The 12,561-nt window shown below is 44.5% G+C and overlaps 1 protein-coding gene across 2 annotated transcripts in view; it reads right to left on the bottom strand.

Annotated features, from left to right (window-relative positions):
* Window positions 1-8,954, bottom strand: part of IFT43 (intraflagellar transport 43) — a 51,514-nt gene extending 42,560 nt beyond the window's left edge. The window contains exons 1-2 of one of the 2 annotated variants that reach the window (XM_063118913.1): window positions 8,785-8,954; window positions 7,501-7,584 (exon numbers count right to left, since the gene is read on the bottom strand). In XM_063118913.1, the coding sequence (XP_062974983.1) occupies window positions 7,501-7,584; window positions 8,785-8,826 (126 nt within the window). In that variant the 5' untranslated portion in view covers window positions 8,827-8,954. The remainder of the gene's footprint in view (window positions 1-7,500; window positions 7,585-8,784) is intronic. The other variant, XM_063118914.1, reaches the window with a different exon arrangement.
* Window positions 8,955-12,561: the final 3,607 nt, after the last annotated feature.

Below are 12,561 nucleotides of genomic sequence, written 5' to 3'. Positions count from 1 at the left end.
AGAATGAGAATGTGTGTGTGCACATGTGTGTATATGAGTGTATACATATGTGTATGTGTGTGGGGAGAGAGAGAGAGAGAGAGAGAGAGAGAATCGCAAACCCAGTGAGAGTCAAATGTTGCAATCTTATGCACACTTTACTCAGGGAACAACTACTATGTAATTCAGTGGGGTTTACCTCCAATTAAGCTTGCACAAGGTCAAACTGCAAATGATGCCATCACTGAATGAGCCAGAAGAATGGTCAGAGAGACAGAAGAGTTAGAAGTGAACAGAAGCTTCCAAATGTAAAGAGGAGGAGCATTTGGGGGGAAATATGGTATAAAGAGTGCTGAAGGCAGTGGACAAGCCAATAAAACACCATTCAATTTTGGTGGAAGATCATTAGAGACTTTGGTGAGAGAAGAATGGGCAAAAAAAAAACCATTGGTCAAGAAGCGAGCTTAGAGGATAAAAGTGAAGAACAGTTATAGACTGCATACTTGAAACGTCTGGAAAGGAAAGGGAAACACAGAGAAATAGCTGGAAGGAGAAGTGGGAGCAAAGGTAGCTGGGGGGGATATGTGTGAGATTTATATACTACTCCACATTTAAACAGATTTCAGAGCAATGACCAATAAAAAAGAAAAACAATAAAAATACGATATTAAAAACGTATAAAACAAGAACATGTGTTAAAATGTTTAAAAAACAGAGCAAAAACCATGACTGGTCAATTAAAGAAGGCTTCTTGAAATAAAGATGCCTTCAGCAGGCATTGAAAATAACAGTGTTGGTGCTTGCCTAGCCTCCAGAGGCAGGGGCTTCTACAGAAAGGGAGCCACCACACTGAAGCCTCTACTCTAGCTGCATTCCCATTGAGCCATAGGTCTATGAGGAACTACAGGAGCATCCCATCTGATGACCTCAGTGACCAGGTAGGTTGTTAAGGGAGAAGGCAGTCTCTCATGTATCCTGGTCCCCAGTTGTTTAGGACTCTATACACTATAGCGAAAGCTTAAAACTGGCCCAGTAATGAATAGGCAGACAGTGCAGTTCCTCAGCAAAGGAGTTATATGCTGAAAAGAAGCGGCTCCTGACAACAGCCAAGGTGCAGCATTCTGCACTAGCTCCAGCGTCAGACCAGCTTTAAGGGCAGCCCCACATAGAGCACATTGCAGTAATCCAGCCTTGAGGTTATTAGCACCTGTACCACTGTGGCCAAGCTATCCCTGTCCGAGAGGAGCCATAACTGGCATACCAATCAAAGGTGGTAAAATGCAGGAAGCCTGCTCAGTCACAAACCTACTGAATAACACCCTAGAGTCTCTTGCAAACTGACCTTTCCTGACTTGAAACGCATTAGACGAGCCCTGCTGGATCAGACCAAGTCTCCATCTAGTCCAGCACTCTGCTCACACAGTGGCCAACCAGCCATCGGCCAGGGCCTCACAAGCAGGACATAGTGCAACAGCACCCTCCCACCCATGTTCCCCAGCAACTGGTGTATATAGGCTTACTTCCTCTGATACTGGAAAGCAGGGACATCTTAGGGGGGTTGTTAAATTTAAAATGCTTCCAATATGCCTCTTGTAGATGATTGTATTGTCTGGCTTGACTGCTCAACTCCTGACTGCAAGCTGCAATTTTTTCTTTCCAGAAATGCCTGCTCTATGCCTCATGGTTATATCCCAAGACCATACATCCCAGAACCATACTGCAGTGTATCTCTATAGTGCCCTGCAGCCCATAAATGTGCGGAGTAACAGTGTTTGAGCAATGACTCTCTCCCTTTTCCTTTGGTGGGCTCAGGTTGGAAAATATTTAAGGAATGAAATCAATGTGTGGAAATATAATTTTAATATACTTTTTCCCATGAGTTCATGTTCAACACTCAGCAATCATCAGTGCAAACTAAGAGTGAAAACTAAAATGAAAAGGGCTGGGAAATACAGATGCTTAAGAGAGTTATTTTGGTGAGAATGATGAAAAATATTATTAAGGATCAGGAGATAACCCCAGCAAGCTGAAAATAACTAGGCAGCTATTCAGGGTTCCAGGGGCTGAAGAGAAGGCCTTAGGGAGCTCCAGGCTGAGTGAGGCTAGAGCTCATTCTAACCAAGCTGGCCTAATTAGGGAACATGAGTTCAGCTACATTTTTCAGATTCCTATTGGAGAATTTGGCCATATTCCAAGGGAACAGCTGGACGTCCAACACTTCTGCAGGCAACTGGGTGGCTTCAGGGGGAGGAACACTGATCCATCCCATTGGGATTTGAGTGAAACAGGCACTGCTTGCTTCTGCCTTGACTGTCCTCTGATGAAGGTGGATTTCTCTGACCAGTCAAAGTCAATTATGAATAGGAAACAGTAGTATATTTCAGTCCAAGGTCTGTTGAGTGGGTGTGAAAGGTAATTTAGTTCTGAAGATGTTCCTGTGAGCCTGAACTGTATGCCTGGCTCAGTGCACTGCATGAGTGAACTACAACAATCTGGACAGGGAGCTGCAATGTTGTAGGATAGCAAATGTAGCTTATTTGCTACCCTACAATATTGCAGCTCACTGTCCACATTGTTGTAGTTCACCAATGCAGTGCACTGAGCCAGTCATACAGTTCAGTTTCATATGATGTCGTCCATATTTGAATCTTATGTGTCACGACTACATAATGAATTGCTCTTGATGACTTGCTGTCCACAAGCACAGCAAATACAATGTTTGCACCAAGCTGAGAGCAGGTGGAATAGAAACTAAACTGTAGCACTGCGGAGGGTGGACAGTTCCCACTACGGCAAGCCAGAGATACCAAAAATAAAGTCACTTTATTCAATGATACATCAATGAATACAACAATTTAGCAGCATACTAGCACAGCAACAATTGCTTTATACATGACTTTCTTAGCTGCATCACGCTTTAAAATCTGCGTGGTTTCAAAGAAACTATAGTTAATGTTAACTTCATGACCCCTAGCCCTCTGGCCCTCCATTTGCAGCAGAGGATTCTGATGAGGCACAGGCAACTTTCTTGAGGGCACTGCAGTCGGCGCATTATTCAAGGCCCTCACAGTCAGAGGACTGAGAGTAGACTGCCATCTTCCTCTGGCTCAGCGCATGAGTCTTGGCAGAACCTCCATTTCCCCAACCTCGCAGAAGCATCTGGCTAAAAAATCAGGTGGGAACCTTTTAACAATCCAGTCAGCTCCTCCAGAAGGGACAGAACTGACCATGCTACAGGTCTTATCTATCTACATAAGGCTTCAATTGGCTTTAGCTACCTACTGAGACACCAACCTCCTATTGTCCTACAAGGAGAGAGTTCAAGTTAGCAGGACCCACTTAGAGCTAGCCAAGGTCCTAACTTTTTCCTGCTTTGAGTTTGCTAGCAGCTTCCCCTGTGAGCCTCCAGGAACCACAGAATGTGACATTAACCCCAGTAATCAGTTCAGACAATATAACAAACCACAGTTAAGCAAAAGTGAAACCTTCAGAACTTTTCCTCCAAGACTTGCTGTCGCTCCCTTAACTATAGCTTTGCATGATGTGTGAAAAAGGAAAAAGCAGAACTGGCTTGGAAACAGGCTTGGCACAAATTGGGTGTTCCCAGTCCAGGAGCTTTGTCTGGCAACAAAGAGCTGATCTTTTCTCCTGTCACAGTCAGGGTTGGCAGGTGTCATCTCACAGTTCCTCTGCCTGCCACTGGCTTAGGTGCTCTGATATTACAGAGAGCCCATGAAGCTTTTGGATACACTGCTAAGTGTCAAAAGGGATTTGGGAGTCCTTAGAATTTGGCTTCTTAGGACCAATGAGCACCTTTTGATAACTGAAGCCATATAACTACTACTTAGGCAACACGGATTTTCAAATGACACTTTTTGGATGCAAATACATTTTAATGGTTTCAGAGCTTTTCAGTGCAGACAATAGGCACATGTGCTAATAGCCAAAGGAGATATATCTGGGTAGCCAGCCATACAGATCAGTCTGATCTTCACAACTGGTCACCTACAGCATTTGCTGCAGGTCCGTTTTTAAGCCTTGGAGAGCAGTTACATAGATGGATCGAAGGCCAAGGAAACCAAACACAAAGCAAGGAATTGGGATTAGGGAATAGGCTTGCTTAGTTTCAAATTGCAAAGGCTTATTCAGGAAGGTCTTACCAATTCAAGCAGATTCCCTGGATTCCTTATGTACTTGCAATGAACACCATAAACTTGAAATTCTTTGTTTCCACAATTTGAAAAGCACTGCAGATCTCCTCGCTCCCACGCCATAGTCGCATTCTTCCAGTCCATCTACCAGGTTTTGCTCCTCACACACAAAACCCAGTCATGGGTTATGCTCATCCCTTCATTATCCCTTTTGCAGCTTAACTGCGCATCTTCATGAGGCAACCAGCACTGTCCCAGATACAGGAGATGGTTAGGAAATACACAGGGTTCTATCAAACAGTGTCATTCTACAAGCACAAATGGCAATGCACTTGCAGAAACCAAATGTTGAACTATGTGAAAGGGGAGAATCGAACTAAAGTTCTGTTTGTGCAACTGCCTGCAGATCTTAGGTTTATGAAATGGTCCACTGGCACAACTGCTTGCGCAGCAGGAAAAGGCGTTGGAGCTCCACTAGCACAGCAACTTTTTCTGATAACAGTACATTGTATTTAGGCCACAGCCATGCAGGAGCCAAACACACACTACTGAAGGACACATACGAAGTTCTATAGCAGGCAAATAGCTGAGGTGCAGGATGTCACAAACAACAAAGTCTAATCTGCAGCAGAGAGGTTGCTGTTCACAAGGATTCAGTCAACCAGAAGCTACCTTTGCCTCCACAGAGAAGAAATATATATACCAAATACAGAAGAACTTGGATCTAAGCATGTGGCCCAAAGGGAGTTCAGAGAAAGAGCACAAGAGTGACCAGGGATTTGGGAAGGGCCAAGGAGTAGAAATGACGAAAGATATCAAGTATTTCAGCTTGGCTAAGCAGCAAGCAATTGCATACAGAAAGTGCACAAGCTTTTAAAGCCACGGGCATCATTTTGTGAAGGGTGGAGGTCGGCTCTTAACAGAAGAGGTTCACATTGTAACAGAAAATCTTGCCTCATGGACACCTCCCTTTCCCTGTTGTCATCACAGAAAATCCCTCTAGCAACTGCAGCAACAAATGCTCAGATCTAAACAGAAGAGTATTTCTTCATTTATTTTCATGAGATTTACCAGCTGGGAGTCAGGACCATGTAAATGGACAGCAATTTCAGCAAGGGCTCAAGGGACCACAGCTTGAGAACCCTTGGCTTTGCATGATACCAGGGGATGGAAGTAGAACTAATCAAACAGATTAAAAAAAAAATCTCCCAGTTGTTAAAACAATGGACATGATCCAGTCAAATTTACCATACTTTTAAATCTCATTGATTTCAATCTGAGAGATGTAAGTACGGCTGAGATGATTTGGTCAATAAAGGATCAGGTCCTAAAAGGAAAAACTATCATTTGAGACTCAAAACCTAGGCTAGCCACAACCATTTGTGGGGGAACGTCTCTGAAGTAACAAATCCTGTTGTAACTCACAAAAAGGGAAAATGCAAGAGGATCACCCTGCTGATTCTCTCATTATTACTAGTTATGTCTGCTAAGTGGAGTGCTCCTCTTCAGAGCTCCAGACAGCCTGGCAATGTTGCTTATAATTTGGGGCAGGGGAGTTTCAGAAATGGAGGGCACCTTTTTTCCCTTCCCCAACTCACACCTTTGGTTTTTCTCTGCTGTTCCCTATAGAATTAGAAGATTGTCAGTGCCAAACCTGAGCAATATATAGTATACAGTGAAGGGGCAGGGGGCACACCGCTCTAAGAGCAGTGCCCTCTCTCTCTTTCTGAAGCATCTCTTTATAACACCCCTATTTACTACAAGCTGTCAGGGAAATGAGCAGGCCAATTTCCTCTCTTTCTCACAACCCCACATTTTCATTGTTTTGTTTTTGTTTTCAATTGACACCCTAGTAGACCATACCTCAACTGCTCTCAACCAAAGACTCAAACAATCTGCCTGCCTTCTGATTCCTTTAGACTCTCTTTCCCTTTCTCGGCTCAACAGCCAGCAACCTTCAGGAAGTCTGGAAACGCACAGGTCTTCCATCATGCCATTTTGTTTTTGCTTTTTAAAATATCTTTTTCTTTTAACTCACAAACATTGCCCAATCCTTAAAAAAAACATTTATGTTCTGTCTGTCACTACACACTATGGTAATGATTTCGTATGCACTGGGTGAAGAGTTACTTTATCTTGCCTGTGCTAAAGTAGGGAGTCAGAATGAATAAATCTGGGGTCCTGGCCTCCTTTAGGATGCATTCCAGAATATGAGCAGATATTTCATGTTTCCTACGAATATCAATAGAAATAAAACCATGCCACCCTTCTGCCACCAGTGATCTGTTCCCTACTATCCAGCTGATCAACTAGGCAGCAGAGGGAAGTGGGTGCAGCATCCCAGGACTCCATAGGCCACACAGAGTGGCCAAGAGCCATGTGCCCCATGGGTGCTCATATGTGCTTTAGTAAGTGTGTTTGTGATTGCAGTCTTGGTAAAGTACCAAAATGATAAAATCAGGAATGGCATGGGGGGGAAACATTACATGAAAGAGACATATGAAAGCTAAGGATGAATTCTAGAAGATGTGAGTTAATGCAGGTGAACATTTAGTAACTTGCCCAGTCACTATTACATCTTACTAGTGATGAGAATTTTACAACACATCAGCACCCCATTTGAAATCTGGTGAAGCAGAGGAATATCACTTGGCATTATGATACTAACGACCAGTTTAGCAAGTGGTTACATGCACCTTACAGTAATTTACCACGTGGTAAATGGCCATCTGTATTTCCTTTGACTGTATTTATTTATTTATTATTTATTTATTTATTTAATTACATTTATATACCGCCCCACAGCCGAAGCTCTCTGGGCGGTTTACAACATTTAAAAATAGTAAACATTAAAAGTATACAATTTAAAACCACATACACACACACACATAAAAACAGTATAAAAACAACAGTATCCATTTAAAAACAACAATTGTGGGGTCCATTAAAAACAAACTTAACGTTGTTAAATGCTGTTAAAATGCTGTTAAAAATGCCTGGGAGAAGAGAAAAGTCTTGACCTGGCGCCGAAAAGATAACAATGTTGGCGCCAGGCGAGCCTCATCGGGGAGATCATTCCACAGTCGGGGGGCCACCACTGTATTCTCCAGCTTCCCCACAGACCTTCTGTTAGCACATTTACACAAATATAGCATGTTGAGGAAAGTTAAAATTTCAGCCGGGAATTCAGTCATATGTCTCGAGCAATAGTCCAAAGAGCAACAGAAAGAGCAAGTCTCACTCACAGTTAGGATCTTCATTGTCACCCAAGGTTTAGATATCTGTCTGGGATGAAGAGTCAGCCTCCTCCTTTTATCAAGAAAATTAACCCCAGGCCACAAACAACGTTGACCAATCTAATTACACCTACCTCTGTAGCTGGGGAGTTTGACTGGCTAAGGTGATTTTCCTCTTGGAAGTAATCTTGGTGAGCTCGTCGACCCATCTTTACTACCTACATGGAGGATGAAGAGTGCAATTATTCAAAAGGCCAGCTTCAGTACTGGACATGGCTAGCAGTTTACGTAAGTCTTTAGGACATTTCATACATGGTGGCTCCTGAAGAAACTTCACAGGAGTGAATGAAGATCAACTCAACTTTAAACATGTGTTGTAGAACTTAAGAGAGCCTTTCCTTATTCCCTGGAATTATTCAATGAGAAGGCAATAAAGGAAGGAAGAAGTACAGCAAGTGGGTGCGTGGGGTGTGTGGATGATTTAGTAAGGGAAGTTATCAGCAGCAGAAGCTACAAGGGAGGGACAGAAAAAAGACAGGGTATGAGGAAAGGAACGGTGGGAAGACTTATAATAGATATGGCTGTTGGGTGTGATTGGCTTGGCAGCTTTGTTGAAGAATTGGAGAATTCTTCAGTTGAGGAATACAGCCCTTTTGAGCTGACTGCAATCCTAAACATATATTAGGAAATAAACACCATTGGATGTAGTAAGGCTTTATTCTGAATAAACATGCTTAAGACTGTGCTGTAAAACTGCTTTTTCTTGAGCTCTTTTTTGGTATTCGGTGAAGGAGAATTAGTGAGGTTGTCATAAGTCAGTGTGAGAGGACCAAGTGATTCAGCAGGAACAACAGGTGCTTAGTTAATTGCTGTTTAAAATTGCCAGTTCATAGACGCCAATTGCTTCTGAATTAAAACATATTCCCACTCCAACCCCCGCCTGCTACACCTCCTTCCTTCCCTCTGAAGTACTTTCTTCCTGGACTGTTTTCTGCAGCAAGAATAATTTGCTTTGACATTTAAAGCTTTCACAGAGCAATCCTATGCATGTTTAGACAAAAAACCAACAACGATCCTACAACTCCCAGTATCCCATGCTGGCTACGGAATGCTAGGAGCTGTAGGCTATGTTTCTGTCTAAACATGCCTAGGATTGCACCTGTAAACAATAGGCAACCGCGCGACGGAGCCTCGACGAGACAACCGCCCGGGCTCCGCTACCCGCGCCCCTCCCGGGAGACCTGGCCCTGCCCTGGGGACGGTCAGTGCTGGCCACCGTCGACTGTAGCCAAGTGCCTGGAACTGGGCTTGATCCTGCAACGGACGGCAATTGCGGGCGGCGGGGAGGCTGGAGCAGGCAGGGAGGAGGCCCCTCCGTCGCCATGGCAACGCGAGCCACATCCTTCGGCTCTTCTTACCCCCTTGCAGACCTCCTCGTCCAACTCCAACTCGTCCTCCATCCTTCAGGCCCGGAGTGCGCGCGCGAGGAGCAGCTGCCGCTCACTTCCGGGAGAAAGGCCCGCCCCTTCAAGCGTCCTTAGTAACCGCAGACTTCCCTTAAAGGAGCCGCAGTCCTCTGTCCCACTGGGAGGCCAAGTCCAGGTGGCTTGAGGGAGAAAGAGGAAAAGGCATGGCGTAGCGGTACCATCCCCGTCCTTTCTCCTGGCTCCTCTTCGCCCCGGGATCAGAACGATGGCCTCCTAACCTGGCAACCTTACTTAAGAATATAAGAAGTGCCATGCTGGATCAGACCGAGGGTCCATCTAGTCCAGGACTCTGTTCACACAGTGGCCAAGCAGCCATCGGCCAGGGATGAACAAGCAGCACATGGTGCAACAGCACCCTCCCCCCATTATTAATATTACATTATATATTATTTATTATTAATTAATAACATATATTAACAAGCGGGGTGCCACAACCAAGAAGGTCCTTTATCTTGTAGCCATCCAGCTAGCTTCCTTCAACATGTGCACCCAAAGGGAGGCCTTCCAGTGATGACCTAAGGGTCAGAGCAGGTACATGCAGGAGATGTTCCTTTAGATACTTTGGTCCATTTAGGGCTTTATAGGGCAAGATACATTTAGGGCTTTATAGGGCAAGACCAAAACCTTGAACTGGGCTTGGGAAAGGACAGGAAGCCACTGCAGCAAACAAAACACTGCCATCACACAATTGTATTGGCCATTGATAGGCTTCTCCTCCATGAATTTATCTAATCCCCTTTTAAAACCATCCAAAATGGTGGCTATTACTACATCTTGTGGTAGTGAATTCCATAGTTTAGCTATGCACTGTGTGGAGAAATATTTCCTTTTGATCTGTCCTGAATGTCCCACCAATCTTCATGGGATGACCCTGGCTTCTAGTATTATGAGAGGGAGAAAAATGTCTCCCTATCCACGTTCTCCACATCATGCATAATTTTGTACATCTCTATCATGTCTCTCCTCACTTATCTTTTTTCTAAGCTAAACAGTCTGAGATAGAACTTTTCCTCATGGGGGAGTTGCTCCAGTCTCTTGATCATTTTACTTGCCCCTTTCTGCACTGTTTCCGACTCTACAGACTTGGTCACTGCTAATTCCAGGTCATTTATGAACAAGTTGAAAAGTACCAGTCCCAATAGAGATCCTTCTAGGAGCCGAACTGTTTATATCCCACAATTACAAGAACTGATCACTTATTTCTACTCCCCCCTTACCATTCTTTAACTGGTTCCCAATCCATAAGAGGGCCTCTCTTCTTATATCATGACTGCTACGTTTGGTCAGGAATCTTTGTGAGGGACTTTTACCAAAGTCCAGCCCAGTTCTGTACACGAAATAAGGAAGGATACCATCTTGTCTTTCACCTCAGCAAAATGTCTTGAGTGGGCCCTGTGCCTCAGGTGTGGTGGAGGACAGTATCCCTTCACAAGAGTTGAAGTAAATTTCAACTGATAGTCTAGGGGCTAGGGGGAGAGGGGCCACCATCTTGTACTTCACCTCAGGGAACAAAAGGTCTTGGTGCAGCCCTGCTTGATGCACATCAAAGTGAGTAAAACTTTTCCATTTTTTTCCTTACCACGTGCTGGGTAATTATCTGAATACATTGTGGAGTGCTATTATGGTCATTGGTCACATTGGTGTATGTAATGTGCATTGGATTCATTGTTCGTGGAAGGTTGATTTTCTCCAAGTGAATCAACCCTTGTTATGGGCAGACCATGAGAAAAGAAGGATAAAATGCCATTTCTCTATTTATTTATTTATTTATTTATTTATTTATTTATTACATTTATATACCGCCCCCATAGCTAGAGCTCTCTGGGCGGTTTACAGAAATTCTAAAATGAGATAAAAACAAGTATACAAAATTTAAAATTCTAAAACACAGAACATACATACATGAAGCATTAAAAACCATTAAAATAAACATGTGGGTGATGTGCTGCCATGTGCCTGGGCAAAGAGGAAAGTCTTAACCTTAGCCGGAAAGATAGCAGCGTTGGCGCCAGGCGAGCCTCATCAGGGAGATCGTTCCATAGTCTGGGGGCCACCACCGAAAAGGCCCTGTCCCTCGTTGTCACACTCCGAGCCTCTCTCAAAGTAGGCACCTGGAGTAGGCACTCTTGGAGTTGGAATCACTCTTTTTATTTTCCAGCGGTTTTAATGGGTGATTGGTGGTTGCTATTTTATTGTCTGCTTCTTATAGTTTAATATGATTTTAGGTAACTTTTACTACATTGAGCAAGAATAGGCAACACAGTGCCCGTGGGCACCAGTGTGCTCCAGACATCTTTCTTGGCACCCACAAAGGTGCTACAGCCCTCCCACCCCCACCCCCCACGCAATTAACACATTTTCTTATTGGTAGATGAGATTCCTGGTGCTGAAAACTATGAGTTCAAAGGAGTTGTTGTGTGCCTCCTACTCAATCTTTGGGGCAGGTTACTTGTCCTTTGCCACACCTCCCACAGCAGCCATTTTGTGGTGGTGTCCAAGACAGTTTCTCAAATTGCTAAATGTTCCCACATCTCAAAGGGGTTGCTCAGTCACAGCCAGCATACTCTATGGTCAGGGATAATAGTACAGCCACCCTCAGGGCCGACACTAGCATTAGGTCAACTAGGCAGCTGCCTAGGGCGCAGACTTCAGAGGGGCACAGTACTGCCCTTTAAGGGTCACTGTTTTATACAAATTAGCTGTTTTAAGAAAAAACATAATAAACGGGAAATATAATAGTTCAGAAAGTCTTCTTGAACAGCTGAATCGAAGTTGGCAATTTTGGGGTGTGTGGGTGTGTGTGCAAGTAGCTCGCCTTGCCTAGGGCGCAAAATAGTCTGGCACCGGCCCTGGCCACCCTGACCTAAATAATCTCACTTGTGAATCGGTGTGTGTGTGTGTGTGTGTGTTTCTATCAGGTATCTTTCCACCCTAATACACCTAAAACAAAACCTTACAATACCTATTTCTGTAGCAACTTAAGACTTCAGTTACTAGAGAGATTGTTCATAGGATGGAAAGGTCACACTAGGTAATATTTAGCTTTCAAAGACTCGAGATGCAGTTTAGCAGCTGGAAATAACTGGGAGGAGGCAGCAACGCCAAGTACCCAACCCGCTCTCTTTTTTCGGCTTGGGGGCAAGTTTTCTTGGAATCCACTCCTATATATAAACAAGGACTCCTCCTCCTGGGAGCCATTTCACCGGCATAGATTGCCCACCAGAGGGCGCCGTTCGCTTCCCTTAGCTACTCGGGACTGCCAGCCGCCAGGGATCGGTGTAATGTAATAAATGAAGCGGGGCCCTGCCTTGATCGCTGCCGAAGAGCGCGCACACGTCTCAGCCGCTTGCCGCCTCAGTCCACAACCCCAACTTCCAAGGCTGCCCCTGGCCGATCTTTCTTTTTCTTTCTTTTTTTTTTATGGAAGGAGCAAAGCCGGGGAGAGAAATAAACATGCCAGATCGCGTATGCTCCCAGTTTTTCGAGATCAAACCTTGCCGTCTCCCCACCGTGGAACTTTTCTGGCCCTAATGTCAGGTTTTATAGAGTAGCAACATCTTGTTGTAATAACAGCCCAGGTAGACACTGGCAAGAAAAGTGGTCAAGGGGAGGGGGTACGGAAGGGAGAGGTTGCGGTTTCCCTCCCTCCCTCCCTCTCTCTCTCTCTCTCTCTCACACACACACACACACACACACACGACAGTACTA

Source organism: Elgaria multicarinata, chromosome 2 (genome assembly GCF_023053635.1).
Source record: "Elgaria multicarinata webbii isolate HBS135686 ecotype San Diego chromosome 2, rElgMul1.1.pri, whole genome shotgun sequence".
Lineage (NCBI taxonomy): Eukaryota > Metazoa > Chordata > Lepidosauria > Squamata > Anguidae > Elgaria > Elgaria multicarinata.
This window is presented reverse-complemented; position numbering and strand designations above follow the sequence as displayed.